Source organism: Actinia tenebrosa, unplaced genomic scaffold (assembly GCF_029948245.1).
Source record: "Actinia tenebrosa isolate PJP-AT-01 unplaced genomic scaffold, QUT_ActTen_1.0 PGA_scaffold1__47_contigs__length_23844297, whole genome shotgun sequence".
In the NCBI taxonomy this organism is placed as follows: Eukaryota; Metazoa; Cnidaria; class Anthozoa; order Actiniaria; family Actiniidae; genus Actinia; species Actinia tenebrosa.
In genome coordinates, this window is record NW_028292578.1 from 933,553 (window position 1) to 957,147 (window position 23,595).

Genomic DNA, 23,595 nt, shown 5'->3' on the forward strand with positions numbered 1-23,595 from the left:
TGAAGACGTGTTTTCCCAGCGGTATGTCATTAGCGGAAAGCAATGTTAAAAGCACATCAAATATTTGGACAATCGCTGCACACTGAGAATTCCTAAGACAGCCAGCTCATTTTTCTGTGGCATGTGGCGATTGTGGCCTCTCGAAGGTTCATGGCTACATTTCATCTGAAACTAAATAGTTCGACTCCGAAATGAAGATTTTTCCGGCCATAAGGTATCAATACGTCAGTACTTCTTTAAAGAGGGCACATGTACATCCAATGTCTATAATTATAAAAAAGGAGACTCCTAAAAAACGATTGTCGATCAACAGGAATTGTAGAGACTCCCCAAAAAGCGCGCGTAAAATTTAAGGTCCCATATAAATCAGCTGAATAAAATTGTGGCAAATTCTAAAGCAGCAGCTGCTGGTTTTTTTTTTTACTTTATTTTGTAATGGCGTTTTTGTTATTTAGGGATTGAAAGATGTCGAATTCCTTTTTTGGCATAAGGTCAAGAAGACTGAGGTGTTCTTCGCACTCGTGGAAAATCGATAGCCACAAATTTGAAACCATTTTGCAATAAATACCCTTTGTTAATGGGTGGTGTTCACCGACGAAAATTCTTTTGCCAAGTGATAATTTAATCTGTTATATAAACATAACTTACTATTTTTTAACCAAAACATTTATCGGTTTATTGAGAATTATCAATGTATGGTACAATATATAGAATGATACTTTAAAAAGTAGAAAAACTGGTTTGCTTCTTGTTAGAGGAAAATAAAGAGAAACAGTTTTGACAGAAAAAACACAGAACACCTCCTAAACTTACGCACTTTAAAAGGCATCCAAATGTTTATTTTTAATCCTAAGTTTTGACCAACTAGCCTTAAGTTTAATATTTTAGACCGTTTTAAAGATGTGGAGTTTCTGAATTTATTTAATGTTTACTGTAGGCGACTGAAATCATTTCTTCACAAAATGTGCGTTTCGTAGTAAGTTTGTGCAATTATTAGAAAAATAGTACAGCTCCAATAGCAATGCAAATTAACTTTGTTGTTATCATTCAATGCACGTTAGTAGAAAAAGGATTTGCTGAAGTTACGGGTATTTTTAAGATTTTCACTTAATTGCAAAGAACGTTCGAGAACCCAAGCGAGCATAAAAGGTGTCCGAGTGCTCAGTCGGGAATGGCGTGATTGCCGCCGAGAAATCGTGAGTAGAAATTTGCTGTAGTATTTCTCCGAGTTGATACTTTGCGTGAAGAAAGCCTTTCAAGAAGAAAAACAACTTTCAGGTCTTTTAAAGGCGTCAGAAGTTCTTTTTCATGTTCGAAAACAAATCGAGGTTTGTGAGTTTTTAAAAATGTGCGTGTTCTTGCTCAGCGCACTGAAAAATTTATGGACGAATTAAAAATCTTTCTACATAAAATGAGTGCTTCCTGATACTAAGTAGCTTCAGCGTTGATGTAGTAACATCATGGAGTGATTTTTCTGAAGTGCGGAAATGCACACGAATACCATTCTTCAGTGCACCGAAAAAAAAAAGAGATCAAAACTACGTTATCAAAAATCTCTCAACAACTAAGCTCATTTATCTAATCAATTAAGTTGTATTGCATATACATCTCTTCAAGATCGACAATAATTCAACTCGTTGCAAATTGTTTACTTATTTATTAAGGAATAATTTTCAGATCAGATATGCTCCCGATAACCTGAGATTCATACTGAGAAACGACAACTTAAGGTTAAGATATACATCGTACTGTTGCTGACAACTTCTAGTGTAGATATACGAGGTGATCCCACAGGCATAGTGCTATGCGTGATCGCTGAGTTAATTAAAGTATAGACTCTATCTAGCTCCTATAGTCTGTCTTAGTCATGCTAACCTAGCTGGCCGGATCACGATAACGCTTCAATCGATCGATTGACTTTTCGTGGCATGTTGGATTATTGTTTTGTAATCAGTTCAGTTTAGATTACAGATGGTGTGGCTGAGAATGGCCTAACTTGATTATTCGTGGCTAGTGAAATGCCTATCAATGGAGAATAGGATTAGATTTGAAGAAATGTCTTCTCTTTCTTGAGAAAAGGCTCCTTTTTAAGACGTATTTTTATTCAATTTATCTATTCATCCGTTCATCCATTAACACATTCATCCATCCATTTCATATATGCATCCACTCACCAATCCATTCATCTACCCTTCCATTTACCCATCCATCTACCCATCCATCTACCCATCCATCTACCCTTCCATCTACCCATCCATCTACCCATCTATCTACCCTTGCATCTACCCTTGCAATAGACGTCATAGCCGCCATGTTGGAAGAATTTGACAAAATATTATTCAATGAATTCTTTTGTTATATCTTCCAACATGGCGGACATCCCTTTTGTTATCGTGCTCTCTTGGGATTGATTGCAAACCAAGAATATATATATACCAATGTAAAAGGTGTGGCTATCATTAACCTTGAAATTGGGTTAAAAACATTTTATATCAGGTTAAAGAATTATTGGCTACAGAAGATAGCAGAAACACTGGAGAACGTTAATCGGCACAATCAGTGAACAGAGGTTGTTTTTCTCCTTCAAAATTTGCAAAATGGCAATGATAAACGGATTTACGTTAAGTTTTGCATCACTGTTTTGACCTTTTTCTCTGTAAGTTTTTTAATATCTGTTGTATTTATCCATATTATTAGAGATTTTGTGCGGGATTCCTGTGGTAGATTAGAGTCTTTAATCGTTTAAGTTCCAAACATACATAAACAATAATGGCATATTAGATGTTAAACTTTGACAAATAGCCGTTTTAGTTATTTAGTTTCATACAAGCCTTGCTAGTGTTTGCTGTCACGCTCTTTTATTACTAATGACTTTTCAAAAGCCTTTTGAATCAGTGTCATTTGACCGAAAACATGAAGACGAAATATTTTGAACGTACATCAGCATTTTCATTATTCTTTTCACCTGCGGGTCCACTTCAATACTATTTCGTTTATATGTGTTGTAAATGTCTATTTATTTGCCTGTGACTCCCTTTTGACTTGAGTTAATGGCTTCAAAATAGCTAACGATCGACTACTATCTTTGCGCATGCACCTGGCTTTGGTTTGTGAGTCTATCTACGTCAATAAGTTTTCCGTTGTGTCGCTGTAAGCCATTAAATAAGATTCATGACAGACCTTGCACAAGGAACAGAAAACTTTATCTTGTATGTTTAGTGTCTCGAGGTTGACATTCGCAACAATTTAAAGACGACGATTCTCAGATCTATACTTTTTCTCTAAAGTTTTTGAGGACATAAAATTTAAAAAATGTTAAAACCTTAGACTTTCTGTAACTGATGCTTGATATGCTTCGTACAAATAAATCTGAAAAATAACCTTCTTTCCTTTTATGGTTTCTGTTCGTCCATTCATGCAGGACATCATTACTATATATAGCTTGCATCCCCTATAGAATCTCACTCACTCGCTGTAGCCGCCATCATGTAGGTACTTGTATCGCATTCTTTAAATATGCCAATCTTTGCTCGTTAAAGTCTATAGGAGGCCTCGACGGAATTTGCATTCACTGCTGGGAAAAATATTTTTACAGTGGATCGTCTCGAACAAAAATCTCTAAATTTATCAGACACCTTATTATAAGGGGATAAAATAATGGCTTCGGCTTAGAAGCATTGGACCTTTGACTTGTTGAGCATTTCTCTCACAGCGACTGCATGAAAATGCTTCGTTCTTGGGTTAAGGATTACCAATTCATGCTGTAAATTTAATACTAGGTATCAACCGCAGACATCGACGAGGAATCAAATGTTTTATTCCTTTTTTTAGTTGAGAAATCCTATTACCAAGATCTCTTTTTTTAAAAAGAAAACGTAGAAGAAGAAGAAGAAGAAAAAATAACAACAAATGGCTCACTTTTCCCGCTCTTTTTTGGTGGATAGACACGTGCGCCATTCGAGGAAGTAGGAATTTTCCGCCAAATTTTGGATGTAAAAACCTTTTCATCACTTGACTAAAATTCTTTTCTATTCTTTTTTTGTTCGTTCAGTTATTTCAATTGAAATGCATAATATTCTACAAAAGATGGGATTACTTTTAACCCATCGTGAGAAGGATAATCCGTTTTTAATAGCCCAAAATAAGAATGAAAGAAATGCGCGTAAAGGCCAATGTCAAAGAGACTTAACCTGCGGGAAAAGCACCGTCGGTTCAAGAGCTTCTGTCAAACACTATTCTAATAAGAGGATTAAACTCAATAAAGGTTCTTCATGTCCTTGAGATTTAGGCTAAAATACAAGACTAAATTACTGAACTTGAATTGAAACTGACTGCAGAATTTCACTATTCATATCTTCCAACCTTTATTCATTATTATTAGAAAGTTAACATAACTTCATATAATACATGAATGCTATTAAGTTGGGGTCTGGAAAATTTTTTTGCATAAAAAACATCTTCTCCTCCACCGCTTCCACCCCTCCGACTTAAATAATAACAACCCTAAGTAGCTTTCCATGGCAGTGTAATGAATTGATTGAAACAATTAACAATTGTATCAAACCAAACGGTTGACACGTTATACTACACCATCTGACATATGGTGAAGGTCTTTGGTCTTACATCTGTGTTTAAGGTTCTAGAACTTTCAATGCCTGTTGTTTCCCGCGGTATGGTACCTGTGTTGATCAGCCACTCTAATATCGCTTATGCTTGGAAGAAGTCGGAATTCTAAACATTCGTATTCTATTCATCGAAAAATCTAGTAATTCTTGGGTGGAGCCGGCATCCATTCCATCGTATCTCTTTCAATCCAAAAAAAAAAAAAAAAAAAAAAACTACAAGAATCTGTAACTTTAATTTTTCACGAATCCCCATTCATAATGGTTATCTATATTCTTCTTCTTGATATTACATTTCATTAATCTCGAGTGAATAAAAAAGAGAAGAAAAAATGAACTGAAATAAAGTAGCATAGACTTAGAAAAATGGTAAGGCTTGTTGGACAATTTCTCAGTCGATTGGAAAAAAGCGATCAATATTTTCCTTTTGATAACACAAGTCATTTTAATTTTAATCTTAATTTTTTAAATTAAATTCAAAAAAAATTTATTATTATTAATAAAATAACGAGTAACGACCGCTCTTTATAGCTCTTTGTTCGAAGGATTAGTCATGTCCACTAGTGCATTAACAACCATAATTGTGCGCTACGAGCGATTAAACCAGCCACAGATGCAGTCCAGATAACCTCTTTAATTTAGATTATTGAGGGTCGAGTGGGTGCATACCATCGTATTCCGCTTCAGGGTAAAACCATTAACTTTATTTCCTAGACCAGTGATCATTCGATATTCATAATGGATAGTCAATATCCTAGCTGTTATCTTAAAGCGACACATTTGATGAGAATTTTTTACTAAATGTTTTCTCATGTCGGGTTAGTTTGAGGGCAAGAGATCTAACAACGCACACCCATAGTTAAGTGCACTCAGTTATAAGGAAGTCGCACATAAGGCTTCGACGACAGACAGAGGATGGGAGATCTAGAATGCAGGATGGGAGAATGAAGGGTGTGGATTTCCTTTATTCATATCAATACTAAAATACAACGAATCCAGGAAGCTAAATATGCTGCTTATTTACCCTCATGGGTGGTAAATGGCCTGTCATATTGGTAGGTTACAATTTTTTGAATTGAAGATTATTTGGAACGATTTGCAACAGAAGCTAACGGAAAAGATGGTAGCCATTTTTCACATAGGAAACATGGCGCATTGTGGTCTAGCTTCGGTACAAATATTTGTTGTTCATCATGCCTTATATGGTGTTGCTCGTACCAAAGCTAGACCACAATGCATCCTGTTTATCTAACTCAGAAAAGACCTATGATAGCATTTGGTTTTGATCAAAGCAAGCTATTAGGTTTTAATGAAGTGCGAAAAATTCTTTTGTTTGTCAACGCTAACGTATACTGGGAATGGTTTGATGTGCAAATGAAGGAAGAAGATACAAAATAGTTCTCTTGTTATTTAGTGCATACCGCTGAAATTTTGATTACCCTAGGCTCATTTATACAGATTTAGCCTTATTTAAACGCTCGCTATTCGTGGATATCTTTAACAATCCGTGGGATGCTGTAAGCTGCATATTCTTCACATTACAAACATACAGTTGATGGCTTTTGCAAATGATGGGCCATAAACCAAAGCTAAACCTGCTGTACAGATGAGTCTGTGGTCAAGAAGCACAGTAAAATATACTACTCTTTTATTTCATTAATTAAATCTTGATCTTTAACTCGAGCATCATCCTTTGGGCTTGACCCAACAGACTCAGAAACCCAATTTTATCTAAGCCCATAAATTGGTACTCATCACGATTTACACATGGCACATTCATGTAGTGGGTCGAAGGAAGGATATCCAGTTCATATTTTTTGTTCGTGCAAATGCCGTTTCAACCAAGTGTACCTTGGCGTGTCCATGTTTTCCAGTTTTCGAGAGGTGGACATCTCTACAATCTTGCAGGGGCGTTCTTTTATTAATACGTAACCATCTTTTGCTAAGAGCTGAAGCTTGAGATAAATAGTGCTTTGAAGCACCAGTGGCTCCACTTGCAAAATCTTCGCTCATTTTGAAGGTTTGATGTTAGGCAACGTGGTTAGTGAAGAGAACAACAGAGCATGTGCGCTGATGGAGAGAGAGGGCATGTATATATAAAGTACATTACCGTCGGCTCCAACTGAGCGCAGTTAAATTTCAGGTCATTTCAAAGACTTTAACTTTTATTAAGTCAACATTCTCAACATTTTACTCCTGCGCTGATCTTTGACCAGTTTGTTTAATTCTATTTTCTTACGTAACGTTCTTGAATGGTTTTCAGATATTGAAGATCAAACAAGATTGAACAGGCCGTTCATATGTATCGCTATTTTACTACTACTACTTCCATAATGCTTTGCGTGAACTGAACCTCTCTATGATAGATAACAGATGTAACACAATATTTCAACTTTATGGTGTTTTTCCACTGATGTTGTCTGGGACAATAGACTGACAAATTGCTCTGGTTCTCACTTGCACCGTATCACCTAGATTTTTCGATTCTATCCGGTCCTCAAATGTCCTAATAGAGAGCCACAAAGGAAAAGAAACAATGCTGAAATCATGATGGATTTGAAAGATTAAGCCCGACTTGGTCTAATTTCCTAACGTATTCGGAAAATTTGAAGCTTTTTCCCACGATATGCAGGTGACAAAAAACCCATATCCTGAGTTCGGCCGGGATTGGTTCAATTATTCCACTTACATGCCTGCCTCATGAAAATAGCATCCCTAGATTCGAACTCTCTCACCTCCGTTGTCCCGTCGTTGACTCCCATTCAATTGTCACAATCATCAAAACATGGATATTGATAGCACCATCTGGATAAACCATATGGAATCGATACTCTAACGTAGCTATTTTTTTGGCACAACTACAAGGGAATCAAAGACCATTGGCATGTGGTGCAGATGGGGTTGGACCGTCCATTGCTGTGTAGCGTTTTGAGAGTCAAAAGTCAAAAAGAATATTTAGGTGTGTCTTTTGTCGTTATTTCTGTTTTTTATTGGCCAGGCGGTTATGGCAGAAATTGGCGCTCTTCATATTAAGTAAAATTAATACTACGATATCTTTTTTCGTTGTACTTTTTTTTAATAGCTTCCATTTTGAAACAGAAAGATCAACATCACACCCGTCTCACAGTAGCAGTATAATTTTTCTTCACAGTTTGCGCGCAACATGCTATTGAGACGAGTTGGTTCATATTCCAAACTGAACTGAGCTGAGTTTAGGTGAGACAGGGTGACAGTAAAAAATTGTTAGAAAGGAAAAGTCAAAACTTTGATTAAAATAAGATCAATTTATTCTAAAACGTGTATTTATACTCATATAACCTTTATAACACCTCTTCATCATCATCATCAAAAATATTAAGTAAGTTGAAATACCTCGCTTTTGATGTACTAGCCATAAGATAATGTAGAGTGTTCCATTTAGTTCCATCAGTAAAGAAACTAAAGGAAACCACTTTGTAAGTTTTAATCCTACTAAATTAGAACTAAGGTAGATTTCTTGGGTTTCTAAGTGGACGGTCAGACGGTCCAGCGGTTTGATACTCTCTGAACCAACAAACCTTTTTCAAATTCATGGAAACCGCTGTGTTCCTTGATTACAGGCTCATTTTCCAAGGTATATCCACACATTTCAACAGTAAAGAATGCACAACTTCAACAATACAAACACTTTAAATTCTTTGGACCTTCACTGGAACAAATATATGAGTAATACAGAGAATTCCAGACTGGAGAATGATTGTGTTATATTCTTGTAGCCCAAGAATCGCATTCCAGCCAATCTATAAGACCATTGGGACGCGGGATGCAAAGAGCTATTAATAGATAATATACCTGAACTAAGTTGGTCGATAGTTATTTTGGTTACTCACCCTGAAGAGAATCATCTATTGATGAGGTCGTAGTGTCCATAGTTGTGCGGCGTTGAGAGGGTTTAGAAACGCACGGGCCATCAGTGAAGATAATATCATCTAATGCGATATCACTCTTGAACCCTGAGCCACGCACGGCCTCAAAAGTAAGCTGCAATCAAACACATGCCAAAGTCCTTTAGTAAAGCAAATTACACAGGATGAGATTTTACACAAAACATTGACATCGGGTAATAACCCCTTTCACAGTTCCCTTCGCCATCTTGAAAGGTAGCCGTGCCTTTGCATCCAAGCGAGACGAACGGTGAGCTTCCAATGATAAAGACCTTTTTTAACACCTAGGACAATTATTCACATATCTCTATCACCGTTCGTCTCGCTTCAACGCAAAGGTACAGCTACCTTTCAAGATGGCGAAGGGAATTGTGAAAGGGCTATTATGCGTAAAAAAGTTTTGGATTTAGTCGGCAATGATCCCAGTTGGTTTCGAATTAATGTGTTGGTGAAATTAAGTGACGTCGCGCGTTGCCGTGATTGTGCGATTGGACATCAGGATCTTGAATAGGTTGTTAAACTAACATCTTTTCACGTTATAACCTCAATGTAATGCCGAATACCTGATATGTCCCCGCCAAAAACGTTATCTTGCTCTCAAGCCATTCATTCCCCTGTGGTCCACTTCTACTCCATATTAACCTTCTTCTTCTTGTTCGTGTGTTATAATGGTACAAGTTGAGCTCACCTGTATCTTCACCGTACATATGGTAGCAAAAGCGCATACATGATATCCCACTTGACCTGATGAGGGAGATTTGAGCCTTGTCTCCCGGTTGACGGGGAGCTGTTGCTTCTGTGTAGATGTACATACCTTTGAGATAACAACAGCGGTATTTCTTGGTTCACGTTATCAGGGTTCGTGCTGAGGTAAGCACTTAAAATTCAAGGACTATTCGAGGAGTACACAAGGACCCAAACATGAATTTTCAAGAAGTATGTTCAGCTAACTATGCCAAGGTTTTACACGGTGGTTGCACATGGCCGACTTTCAGATTTTCCAATCTTTCTGACTAGATCTATTTCAGACCCATGCCAGTAGTGATCAAAGCAAAAATTCAAGGAGAGAAAGAGAGAGAAGTCGGGAAAAGGGGGAGATATAGATAAAAAGAGAATGGAAATATAAGAAAGAAAGAAAAAAAAAAAAAAGAAAAAAAGAAAAAAAGAAAAAAAGAAAAAAAAAAGGAAAAAGAAAAAAGGATAAGAAAAAAGGTCCTAATAAAATATAGACAACCCAGGGGATCCTGCAGGGTTTATCTGATTCCTTTTTGCATTGGTAGTTGATTGATACCGTCCATGTGTTTTGGGGAGGATAGCGTGATGTAGGGATGAATGTTGGTGTTAGTGAAGAGAGGAACCCTTTATGGAACGTCCTGGCCATAGGATTCGCCCCTGAAGACTTGGAGAAACATCATCGAGGATAGAGTGATGTAGGGACGATATGTTGAGGTTAGTGAAAGAGGAACCCCTTATGGAACGTCCCGGCCAGGATACGCTCCTGAAGAGAGAAACAGATCATCGAGGATAGAGTGATGTAGGGATGATATGTTGAGGTTAGTGAAGAGAGGAACCCCTTATGGATCGTCCTAGCCAGGATACGCCAATGAAGAGAGAAAAAGATCCTCGAGATATGCAAGTAATGATTTACCTTTCCCCCCATGATCAGAGGAGGGTCCTGTTAGTCGTGAAGGTGTTCCTTTCTTCCATAATATCCAATCAAACATGTCATCTTGGTCATTTACCCACCGGCACATATGATTGTCATCGAATGTGCAGTTTTCTGGACGATCTGTTAAGAAAAAAATATTTATATATATAACATGATCAGGGAGAATGGCCGGGGTTGCGTACTAATGGGAGGAATTTGGCTCTCATTATTGTGAACTAAGATCGATTCGCAACTAGAATTCATTGGTTGACGTGGGTTTTCAGTCAATAATTCAAAATCAATTCCAATAGGATTTTTCTTGGACTATGCTAAAAACGATGCACCTCTCTCGTTACGCCATCCGTCTATATAACGTTCACATTTTTTTGTCAATGATTCAAATGCCAATGCCTGGTTTCATATCGTAAGGGACTGAAGCCTTACCTTCTAGAGGTCATATCATTACCTTCATATGGTCTGTCGGTCTTTGGTACCGGTAGTATATCATCCAGTACTGTCTCCAGTAAATATTTGCATTGACCATCAGTAAAGGAGATATCATCTATTGCTATGTCTCCTGTTGTTGCTCCACCTATCTCTCCAACTATTGCGATCTGTCGAAAGGAACAAGAAGAACAAAAAGGTTAATCGGGATCAACGTGCACAACTCAATGTTATGATAGCAGGTGGCGTAATTCAACTAATTCAAATTGATTAGAGCTGTGCTCCGTGATCATACATGGACTGTATAGCGGCTGCCAGAGGCGTCATCACATGCTTTCAGTTCAACCCCGTTGAGCTGGGCCACTGCTGTGGTGGTGACTAGCGATTACAAGTTTTTTTAAAATAATAAGATAACACTAAGTAATTACGTGGTACGGCACGGGTAGCGGCGTAACGTCTCGAGCGATCTTCTCCGCTCAGGCCCGTTTTCCAAACTTGGTGTGACATAAGCGAGCAGTTCGAGATGTGAGTTGGTTATGTCCTATGCTTAAAGAATTTTTCTTCGAATTCGGGTTTTCTGATTTTACTCCCTCCGAATTAATCAACAGTCGCAACACCTAATAAATAAATTTGTCTAAATTTGTAGAGGATGTCCTTAAGCTTCCTCCGTAAAAGCTAAGACGCTAAATTCCAATTCGATCTGCGAGGTAGTCGTGTTCTGATTTAAAGACCCATTGTCACTTACCGTGATGCATCACAATTTGTTTACATTTTGAATCTTGTCACCACTGAAAAAACAATTCTAACCTTTTGAATAAACTCTTAAAAGAATGTAAAAGAATTATTATTGTGCCTTAGTGCTATGTCGGAAAAGGATTTAATATGAAGTTATTATTCAATATATGAATCTTTGAATTTCATGGACCACGAAATTCATATGTGACCGCGGTGCATCACGGTAAGTGGCAATGGGTCTTTAATCAGCCCAAAGGCTATTTCTGGGTCTCGATAAATTTGAAAAAAAACAGCCCCCGCTAAGACCGTTGACAGAAGAACGAACAGCAAAATTCATGAAATCCATAATCCTTACTGAGCAAGGAATACAATTCTAATCACCAAAACGCCTTTAATTACCTTGTACCCAGTCCCCTGAACGTTTAGATATGTTCGGATCCAGTTCTCTCCCTGCTGGCCAGCACGGTACCATATTGTTTTCTTGTCGTTGTTATTGGTGTTTATCATTTGTATCGTCAGGACCCCAATTCCACGTCCATGCATATGGTAATGAAACTGCATGCACTTGGTGCCTCTCATGTAACCGCTGACAAGACTTGCTCGCTGTTTGTAGCGATACAACGAGGCCTCGATGTAGATATAGTACTCTGTCAAAGAAAGTTCAGTGGTCAAAAAGGTCAAAAATAGGAGAGCATGCGCATGCGATTTGACTAGCCTCCGACCAATTAAAATGAGTGTGGGCTTCGTTTCGGTTACTCAGATCCTACTCGGCCAAAACCTTACTGTTAAGAGAGGGTCTGGGAAAATTTCTAATCGGTTTGAAATACGAAATAATTTTTTGAACCAAACATACTTACTCACCGTTGCCATCTACGTCTCTTTTCGGACCAGTAACCAGGGATGGAGTGCTACCTTGGCCAATCAACCAATCAAATTGATCATCGCGATCATTCTTCCATTCACAAAACGAACCCGGGAACGTACAGTCACCTGAACAAATCTAATGTTAGAGGGTGTTCTCACCAGTACAGAGTGGAGAGAGTGTGGTAGAGTGATAGGAGGTGATAGTATATTTGGTGTACTCATCATTACAGAGTGGATAGAGTGTTGGTGGTAGAGTGATAGGGGGTGATGGTATTGGTGTAGTCACCACCACAGAGTGGAGAGAGTGTAGTAGAGTGATTGGAGGTGATAGTATTGGTGTACTCATCATTAGAAGGTGGATAGAGTGTTGGTGGTAGAGTGATAGGAGGTGATGGCATTGGTGTACTCACCATTACAAAGTGGATAAAGTGTTGGTGGTAGAGTGATAGGGGGTGACGGTATTGGTACATCAATAGTTGTATTGCACATGGTGTGACTAAAGGTAATTTCATCGATTGCGATATCACTTCGCCATCCTCCGATGATGGCTTCAAATTCGATCTAAAAGCAATAAAATTTAAAAAATTATTAATATTACTAGGTATGGTATTTTAAAACCACATCCCATTCCTCTATTTCTCCGCACGTGAGAACACCACCACGTGACATATCACAGGCGAGTGCACTATTACCGCTACACCCCCCTTTATTCCTTGATTTCATAGGAATTTATCCAATGACCTTATAAGTGTGTTTCCGCCAATAACAGCGAGTTTAGCGGTTTTGCCGCCGGCCCTAATTTCCAGGCTACAGTAACCCAACTTTTGCGTATTTTTCTGTTTTCTTTTGACTAAAATATAATATACGTGCCTAAAAAAAGCAGAAATATAGAAAGGAAGAATAAAAACTATTTCACTTTACCGCCATGTTTGCTTCGTCCCTTCAAGCTCCAAAAATACTTAGGCCTTTTATTTTGTCTACTCATGCCTTGTGCACCGCGTTCACCGCTCAGCTGGTCACCATTTACCTGATAATGGGGCTCTTTGCATCCAATATTGAGATAAGCGTCTCTCCAGAGATTTCCCATATTTCCTTGGCGCACCCACAGTCGGTGTCTCAGTACACCACTACCATGTTGATATACTGCTAATGCTCCTGTGTGCTGGCCATACATGTGGTACTTGAACCTCAGGCACACGAACCCGCTAATAACAGGCCCTACAAGGACTGCTCGGTCTTCCTTCAGGCGCGGCTCAGAAGCCTCCACATATGCGTACTGGCCTAAGAATCAAATGCCATGGTTAGTTTATAAAAACGCGAAAAAGATTATAATAAGTTGTTAAGGAAACTTATAATATAAGAGAGCACTTTCACTCAGTCCCTAGAGAGTGAACTCACCATAGAGATGGTAGCCATATTGGTGTACCTAACAAAAGAAACTAATGACAAAGTTATTATTAAAGGTACACCAATATGGCGGCTGGCGCTCTATACCATTGACACGAATCCTTTTCTAAAAGACCTTTCCCGAATTTGCTTGAGTGACTATACAACAATGGCTCTAGATTTAGGACTTGTGTGTTTGTACATTTACTGTATTTTCTTTTTATTATATATCATAACATAAGTCCAACGCTGACTTGGAATCATTGTTTTGTGGTCACCAAGCGAATTTGAGAAATGTGCATTTGTTACTCATTCTCTTCTGTTGGCTGATTCTACTCACCAATGCTGTTGAACGGACCGTCTGGACCAGTCTTTGTGCTGGGTGTCTCTTTGTCTATCAGGCTCCAATTGAAATCATCTTCTTTGAGGTTTTTCCATTTACAAAAACCACTGTCAAACGAACAATTACCTGTAGATAATACACATAAAATACTATGTAAATCCTGTCACGCTACAGCTGATCTCTGTAAAGACCATAAAGCCGAAGAGACAAATGGAAAAATGTTATCGAACACTGAAACAACCACTACCGGGATGATCTAAGTCATGGCTAAAGCTCAGATCGAACTCTGAAACAACATCTGGGCTGGTTAAAGTCAGGGCATGGACAACTCATGAATCGAACACGAAAACTGATCAGTAATTGAATGCCATACCTTCTTTTTTGACATCAAAATTCAAGTGTCTTTTGGCACAGCAGCTGCCTTTAGTAACTACAACGTCATCTATAGCAGCATCACCTAGGTAGCCATTACCTATGATACCTTCTATCACTATCTAAAAGCGTACAATAAAAACAACAAACAAATAAGAGTTGGAAAAAAAAAAACCTAAGTACAGCTAAAAGTAAAGGATCGGCCGATTCTCTTTATATTTATTTTATAGGTATCTGATAAGACTATGAATGGGTAAATACTGTGGCGTAGCGACAAACTCCCTTCAAAAAAAGGTTTGACTGAACCTGTCGATATGGCGGGAAACTCTAAAGATGAAACGCGTGCGCGCGTGTATTGGCGGGAAAATGGTACATTGCTCTCCCTATGATCGAGACCTCGCTAAGCCTTTAGTCAAACATCAGGGTTGATGGCTTTTCGCTTCTAGATGCATTTGGGAAGAACAAAACATCAGGCAACCTTTGCAATATAAACAAAAGTTCCTCGTATTATTAACAAGGCAATAAAAAGGCACTTTGCCTTACTCATGAGAATAAAAACCTTAATTGTTAAATCCGCGAAAGATTTATTTTCTAGCACCAAGAGACCATGAAGGAATCCAGTCAACATGACTGCCGCGCGAGTAAGGTCAATCGTGAGAGAACATGAAGAACATTTTCAGAGAAACCTACTTGGTAGCAGTTGCCAGATATATCAATGAGTGTTTCATGCCACACATCACCCTGTTCACCTCTCGCTCCCCAGATCCTATCGTCCGTACGAAGACCACGCCTCTGGTAGATATTAAGCTCACCCATGTCCGAACCATACATGTGGTAATAGAAATGCATGCACATTGTACCGCATAAACGAGGACTAAGAAGCTGGGCGCTGTGTCTACTCAATCGGGGGGTCGAGGCCTCTATGTACAGGTAATATCCTGATGAAAAAGACAAAGATATTTTATATAGCCGTCTCATAATGATTGACGAGCGCACGAAAACGAAGTCACCAAGTCATCTTGCAAGGCTGAACAAGGCTGCTCATTCAAAATAAAGGTGCATTGATAGCGCGAATTCAGGTCAAAACAAAAAGTCAATTTCTATACTTTTCTTCTATAAATGCATTTCATAGGCTTATATATTTTGTATTGTAAACTAATGAATGGGCGACCTCGTTTTCATGCACTTGTCAGCCATTATAAGAAAGGTGCATGAACCCTAATTCAAAATTTTCAGTATTGATTTTATGAACGAAGTGACTTTGTTGGATAGTAAAATATTTTTATATGATTTGAGTGATGCATCTTAGAGATATCAAGGTATATTTTTTCCCCAATTTATCAATGAGTGTCATTTGAGTTTATTTATCATCATTTGTAAATTGAAAAACTTACTATTATGAGAAAACAAATTTGCAATAACTTTTCAAAAAGCCTAGTAAGACTAAGATGTTTCATACAGGATGTTTTACTACCCCAGAAGAGTTTTGTATATGTAATAACTCCTACTATGACATCACAGTCTTTCAAATTTAAAAATAATTTTATGTCATCGTTAAATCCTGGCTACACCACTGGTCACCCTGTACACTTGTTTTGATTGGCTCACCATTATTTCCTGCATGGTCGTATAGTGGTCCAGTGTCACCAGTTCCTGTTCTTCCTCGATGTAGTGTCCAATCAAAATTATCCCCAATGGGTACGTTAATCCACTCGCAAAATCCTCCATCGAAGTTACAAGTCCCTAGAAGGGTAAAATTAATAGAAAGATAGAAAGGCCGATGAATATCTTTATTTAAGTGTCAAGTCGTTCTAGCGCTTTCTCACTAATTGGGGACACTTTTCGCTCACACACACTACCACTACATTCAGTGTTCTATGCACACGACGCTCAACTCACATGTTGCTTTTTACGGAGGGAGGAAACCGGAGAACCCGGAGAAAACCCCCGTAGCATAGGAGAGAACAACACATCAAAGAAACTCAATTGAAATGTGACGACCGCAGGGCTCGAATCAGCGACCCGACCTCGCGTTAGCGTTAGCCGCGGACGCCACCCATGCTACCCATAAACATGGGTATCACACGTACGATGAGACAAGATGATAACAGTGTTTCCTTTCATCATGTTTTTGGTCGTAGGAGAGTCATGAGCGATTGTCCTGGTGAGGAGGGCGGTTTGTGAAAAGACGGCGTGTTGTTGTCTGAATGTTGTTGCAGTATTTGCTGCCATGTCCAGTCGTGTTGTGCTGTTGTAATGCTGGTCGTGTTCTTATTTTCGTTGAATTTGTGGTGACGTTTGTCTTGTTATCGTGTTGTTGTTGTCACTACTGGTTGTGTTGCTATTGTTAGTTTGAAGTTGTGGTGCTGTTGTTTTCGTGTTAGTAATTTGTGGAGAATAGTTCGTCCCTATAGTTACCAGGTTCTCCTTCTGCTAGTTGGACCGCAACATCTTTCACTTTTTCTTGATAAAACAAAGGTTTTCCATCGCAGGTTCCACTGACAAAGGTGATGTTATCGATGGCCAAATCTCCTGTGTAGGATTTCCCAACACGAGCGAAAAACACAATCTACAACAGTAAGAAACAACCATGGCTACCTTGTGCAACTTTATCTGTTGCATGAGGCGGGATGAGGAAGGAGATGAGGCGAAAGAAGGCATCTGGTGAAGAAAGGGAGGGAGGAGGGGAAAGAGGGAGGAGAGGAGAGGAAGAGGGGAAGAGAGGAGGAGCGAGGAGGAAAGAAAGAGGAGGAGGAGGGAAGAAGGAGGAAGAGGGAAGAAGGAGGAGGAGGAGGAGGAGGAGGGGGAGGAGGAGAAGGAGAAGGAGGAAGAGTGAAGAGGAGGAGGAGGTGCAAGAGGAGAGGAGGAGAGGGAAAATGGGGCACGCACTTAACCAATAGTTCCAATACCCTGTAGCTTTCTCCATACACCGTCACATTTGTTGAGTGCCAGCCACGCCCTTGATTTTTGTAGCGACCCCAAAGGAATACCATAGAGCTGTTTTCTTTAATAAAGATCTGCAAGTCTCCCATATATCGACCAAACATGTTGTAATAGAATCGCATGCACTGAACGCCTTCCGTGACTGGACTGATAAGACGGGCAACGTGACCTGGCCGACGAGGCCAAGATGCTTCGATATAAGCATAATATCCTGATAAAGACGAATTGAATATTATTACTACAGAATGATTTTGTGCGAATTTACAACTATTGAAAAAACGTTCTAGCGATGAGCATGGACGATATTAAAATTTATCAAGACCAAGGATGTTTATCTGAATGTCGCATCCTTGAACATCCTTTAAATCAAATAATAAATAAAAGCTTGTTTGAACAATTGTTGTGACCTCGAGGGAGCCTGGTAATGACAAATGCACTGTAAATTCTTCTGCAAATATACACCTATACTATTTCAAAAAACGTTGTCATCGCCAAAGGCGATGGGCCATTTCGATATGGAAATACAAGAAAAGCATTGATTGAATCAGTCTCCACACCAACGAACGTCCATGTTCTTGGCGAGAATAAGAAGCAGAAACACAAGTCATTACAGCTATCCTTGGATCTTGGAATGACCTATATCTCCTAGCGCTTTTCACCTATCGCCTTTGGTGATGAAAACCTTTTTTGGAAGAGGTATATAATAGCAGTACCATGTCCAGTTCACACGCTATGGAAAATAGTGCTTTTCACAGTTGCCTGCGCTATCTTGAAAGGTAGCGGTGCCTTTGCATCGAAGTGAGACGAACGGTGAGCTTGCAATGATAGAGACGTGAATAATTGTCCAAGGTGTTAAAAAGAGGTCTCTATCATTGCCAGCTCACAGTTCGTCTCGCTTTGATGCAAATACATAAATCAACGCATTCTAGATATCATCATTCCAAAAATCTTACCCCTCCCTGTGACGTCACTAGAGGGTCCAGTGTTACTACTGGCCGTGCGTCCACTCAGTCTCGTCCAATCAAATTCATCGTCCACTGTGTTTGTCCAGTTGCAAAAGCTGCTGTCAAAATCGCAGTCCCCAGGATGTGGAAGTTCTAAAAACCGATAGAAAAAGTGATTGTTAAATTGATGTCAAAATCAGCTTGCCTTCCACTGTTCAACGTTACGTCATCGCCCGATTTTGGTGGCATTTGACAAAACATTCCCCATTAGCATCGTTTGACATTTGATCCAAGCCCTGTCACTTCAAGTATTTAAAGCCAAAAGCAAGACCCTTTGTTTGTCTACACGCCTGCCACTATTACTGTTACCCACACCTTCACGGATCTGAAGGCGCGATTGCACGGACCAATTTTCTCTGTAACTTGTCTTGCAACGGCGTTAGGACACAAGTTGCAAGGAGCACAACAGCGTGTTACGTAACCTACAGCGCAATTTGAAAAATTTTGCGGGACAAGGCAGCAATCGTTTGCAAAAAGTAGAATTCGTCTCTACCTTTGGCGACGGTTGCGTTACTGTATTACCGTGTTACCGTGTAAACACTCTTGCGACTTGCTTGCGACTTGCGTCGCAACGCTGTTGCAAAACAAGTTGCAGAGGAAATTGCTCCGTGTAATCTCGCCTTAAGTTTCGACTAGACTGTGCTCGCATTTTCCGAGACTTGATATTCTTTAGAAGATAAGTGCATTCATATAAGCGAGTAGTACAAAGGTTAACTGCGATTACTGAATTGAATTAGATAAATGAGCTTAAGATTGGGCATATAATCCTGGTTGAGGCAACACTACAAATTATAAACCATATCAAAAGACAGATACTAGGTGGTCTGGCTGCAGACCCCACATAAAAGATGCATGAAAATGGTAGCAGTTCTCATTCAATTTATATTTCTTAATAATCACATAGGCGTCGGCATGGTTACAACCAATCACAAGACACGAGATCATTATCCAGTGAAAATACTCAGACACGGTACAGTCACCATTAGGCAGGACACGTCCGTACTGCGAGTTTTTCACGGTCATTCGAACATTTTCGTTGATAATTAAATGGATAAGAAAAACTGAAGATCATATGTATGTTTTGGCTACACCGAGACCCTCATTCCGTAAATGGTTGTGCTAAAATCCTGGTATAAGCCTCCAAATTCAGGTTAGTAAGCTGAGCTAAGGCGCATTACCATGAGACTTGCTTTCCTTATCCTAGATATAATAACTTCTACTTATGATACCTCAAAATATTCGCTGGCATGATAGGGGTATTATACTTCAAATCCTACCAGATGTTACCGATCGACCTATTCTAGAACCCATCTCTAATCCTGATTTATAGGTTAAATAAAAAAGGCCCCGGATATTTTTGAAAGTGGTTTTTTAAATTCAAATTTCAAAACACGTAGCGCTTTTGATGCGTTTTCCCGTCTACACGTATACAGCTATTTCAAGGTTGAATACTGAATACTGCATACTAAATAGTGCATTCCAAGAACGAAGTGCATTGTAGGTCATAGTGAAATTGTCTAAAGTAGGATTAATGATAATTATTTATTCTATTTTATGGACGAGCTTCAGTAGACAGTGGTAGTAGAGTAGTTGAATGCACAAATCTGAAAAAAGGATCTATCATAAAATGGAGTGGCTACTTAAATACACTCGAGATTAAATAACATCAATTGCGATAAGTCTCTGATCACTCAATCCAATGGAATGCTGGAAAATGAGATCTTTACATGCAGCAAGTGCATGATAGGTCTGTACTTGCAAAACCTATGGAATAATCTAGTCTTGGCGTTGGTATAAACTGAGATATTCGTGCCTGAAGATTGACAGCGATTGGGATTTTCGCATCCAATGGCCTTCAGGGGCAAGATTCATTCGGTCTTTTCCTTTTGGAGGCAATGATTCCCATTTCAGACAAATGTCATTCATTTGAGCAACACTTGACAATATACAAATATATACGAATATACAAATGAGTCCATCTACTTGAAATTAATTACAATTGATATACACCTATTTTAATAAGCGTTGTTATCGCCGAAGGCGATAGGACATCCCTACATGGAAATGGTTTCCTTGAATACATTGAAGAACATTGAAATAGGATCATATGAGTTCCATATTCTTGACGAGAAGAACCAGAAACACGTGAAATCAATTAAAAGTGCAATACCAATATTCATTGAACATGAAATTTTACCAATCAAATCTCTTTATTTTTATTCAGTAGCACAGCTAATGTACGATGTTAAATATGATTATATTCCCAGTAATATTAGCAAACTCTTTACTTACATAAAAGATATTCACTCCTATGAAACAAGATCTTCTGCCAGTGATAATTTCTACACTAGATATTCACGTTTAAACACTCAAAAAGATTCCTTCTCGCGAGTGGGTGCACGTCTATGGAATCAAATACCACCTTTCATTAGGAGTTTATCCAAAAAAAACTTCCAAAAGGAAATCAAAACCGTTTTATTAAACGATCTTAATATTAATCGCTATGATACTGAGATCTTCAAACTTTTTAAGTAAGTCTATCTGTAATGAGCTATTTTTCATTTTCTACTCAGTGAACTACTTTTCATTTCCTATTCAGCTCTTTGTACTCTGATTATTTAGTATTATTAACATATAAAGACATCTTTGTAAATCTACCTGTATATTCTGTGAATTTAACCTGCCTAGACTAGCTTTAGCTATATGCAGGTTATATAGTTTTTCTTTTTTGTATTCTTTTATTCATCAATAAAGTTTACCAAAGTTTACCAAACACAAGTCATTCCAGCTATTCTTGGATCTTTAAATGAGCTTTAGAAAACTCATTAATAATTCATGAAGGAAACACAATAGAAATCATGACCATGAAGGTGATTTTATATCTGATATAGATTCGTCTTCATTTGCATAAACTTGAACTTGGATTTTCTCTATCAAACTTGGTTCATTTCGTAAAGTATTCAGTACAATATGAGAACATCCATCATGAGTTTTCTAAGCCGTTCAATAAACTCGCAGATCGTGTTTAATCGGTTCTAAAACCACTCGGCTGCGCCTCTATACCCGATAAAACACTCCTGCTCGTTTATTAAACAGTACATCTCCTATCGTTTATAGAAATAGAATCTATACAGTCCACTCCTTCTCTGGCCTTGAAATACACATCTTACATGAGGTCACATGTGATACGAGTAGTTCGTTTTTATTTTTAGATATCACTTGGTTTAGATTACTGAAGAGTATGTTCAGATTGAAGATCTCAAGATAAAGTATTAGTTCTTTTTGAACCTTTATTTTGTAAATCTATCCACTTTTTAAGGCACTTGACACAAACGTCACTCTTTTTTTGTGCCTTTTTGAAACCAGTTGATAAATAACATGTATATATGTACTACGGCTTGGATTGTTAAACATGCCGCACATCACAATTCCTCTCCTACGTACGCTATGTTCTGTATATCACGATAATCAAGGAAGCAGCATTGATGACAAATGAAGTTCGTTTCATTGTCAAGTGCATATTGCTCAATTACCTCAATGATAGGACACGCAATGCTTATGAATAATTTGAGAGATTAGCACGAAAATCATTCTCTAGGTTTCCGTGACTGGGTGCCATCTTGAGAACACGCATTAACACGGGAAAACAATAAACCAATTTTATGTGGAAAAAGATGAGTAATTCTTGGTTTCAGTGCAATTTCTGGATACCAAATATACGACATGAGATGTCCTCGGTGCATGGCCGATGTCATCAGTAGTAAATCTAATGAGACTGATGTCGACGATGACGGTACACGAGAATTATTTTATGAAGAGATGAAAAAATTAGGAAGAAAAGGATGAACCCAAAGAAGGAAGGAGGAAAGGGAGGGAGAGGGAAGAGAGGAAGGAAGGAAGGAAGAAGGAAAGAGAATGGATAACTGGACTGTAACTGGCGCGAAGCTGTATATGCTGTCAATTCGGCGATTTTCATCTTTCAGATACCCAAGCAAACGAAAGAATGGTTCTGACAAAGGAGATAAATGAGACCTCGTCAGTTAGAGTTCTGGTCTCCTGGTACAACTAGTCTCTCGCTTGTCCTTTCTTTGTGACACCAAGGATATTTTGCCAAAAGGAAAAAACGATGACCAATTCATGAGTATTGACAATACGATGAAAATAACCTTTTGCTGTTTACATAACCTACCATAGAGGCAACATCCTTATTGGTAGCGAAGATCGCTAGCGCCAAAAACAAGTCAAAATAGTTGGATACTTTTTGAAAAGTTTCTTTTTCTTTCTAAATATGTCAGATATCTTCTTCAGATGCATTCTGCACAGATATCAAATGCTATTACAAGTATAAGCTTTTACTGAGTCCTTTAACTAGCTTTATCCTAATTAAGACTTTGTATTACGTCGTCACATCTGTTCTCAGTTTTGCTCGGTATCTTCTTTTTTGGTTTTCGTTTTGTGTTATTGACGCTTTAGTGCAAAATAAAAATTGCTGAAAATACGTATCTCAAGCAACATCACCATCGACTATTGTTTGTTTGTTCATTTCACCTTACTTTACTTAGTGACTCATTCATAATCCCACTCATTGATATCTTAATGCGCAATGCAGTATTGACAACGGCGTATCTTGTCGCTTAGCAAGAAAGTTACACTTTATTATCTATAAAAAACCTTTGACAGAAATAAACCTTACCTTCTATAGGAGTGCTATCAGTAGTTGGAGGATCATTGATGCTTAACTTCAAGCTAGTCGTACTTGGCGTAGTTGGTACTCTTACGGTCGTCACTTGTACAACGGTAATGCTATTTACAGATGCTCTTGTTGTGGTGTCATTTGATTTAGGAAAAGCGACAGTTTGTTGGCATAAAGCACAAATAATCACAAGACAAATGAAGAGCTGCATCTTCGTGAATTGCTTTTTTTTTGACGACTTCAAACGTCTCTTCAACTAACGTAGCTTCCACCGGCTTTCGTTAGTCTTCACCTTCTATAATCAATTCGCCTCTAGAGTCACTGGATTGGCTAGTAGAACAAAATGATTATTACATGCAATAAGGTGAAGAAAAGAGCGTTGCTTGTGAAGACAAATATGTCAACATCGGCTTCCTGAGAGATAAGATACTTCACAAGGTGTATGAAGGATAATACACTTGTGAAACCGAAATGGAATATGATGTTCTATAATTAAACCAAATTGACTCATTGACACTTAGGCCTTGTAGGGGTTAGGGATTTGGGCGTAATGGGAGGTAGGGGGGGTTGAAGGGGGGTGGGGGGAATGGTACTTCCTTTGTCCAAGTGGAAGGGGTA

General features: G+C 38.6%; 1 protein-coding gene across 1 annotated transcript; it reads right to left on the reverse strand.

The window, feature by feature from the left end:
• Positions 1-29: 29 nt before the first annotated feature.
• Positions 30-23,374, reverse strand: LOC116295705 (MAM and LDL-receptor class A domain-containing protein 1). Its single transcript, XM_031703610.1, has 18 exons — positions 22,978-23,374; positions 18,234-18,377; positions 17,247-17,491; positions 16,756-16,906; positions 15,946-16,080; positions 15,028-15,275; positions 14,339-14,459; positions 13,963-14,091; positions 13,264-13,517; positions 12,647-12,797; positions 12,234-12,362; positions 11,772-12,019; positions 10,660-10,807; positions 10,194-10,334; positions 9,109-9,359; positions 8,492-8,642; positions 7,995-8,060; positions 30-264 (listed from the first exon to the last, which is right to left on the reverse strand). The coding sequence occupies exons 1-18, from the start codon at positions 23,186-23,188 to the stop codon at positions 218-220; spliced, it is 2,970 nt and encodes a 989-aa protein (XP_031559470.1). The 5' UTR covers positions 23,189-23,374; the 3' UTR covers positions 30-217.
• Between the last annotated feature and the right edge of the window lie 221 nt (positions 23,375-23,595).

What these genes read in the sequence shown, in the direction of transcription:
- LOC116295705 (XM_031703610.1), bottom strand. Translation starts at nt 23,188, where the DNA reads ATGCAGCTCTTCATTTGTCTTGTGATTATTTGTGCTTTATGCCAACAA. An exon ending in AAGAGACGTAGATGGCAACG is followed by an intron (nt 12,020 to 12,233) that starts GTGAGTAAGTAT and finishes TTTCTTTGACAG; the next exon opens with AGTACTATATCTACATCGAG. An exon ending in GACCGACAGACCATATGAAG is followed by an intron (nt 10,335 to 10,659) that starts GTAATGATATGA and finishes TTTTCTTAACAG; the next exon opens with ATCGTCCAGAAAACTGCACA.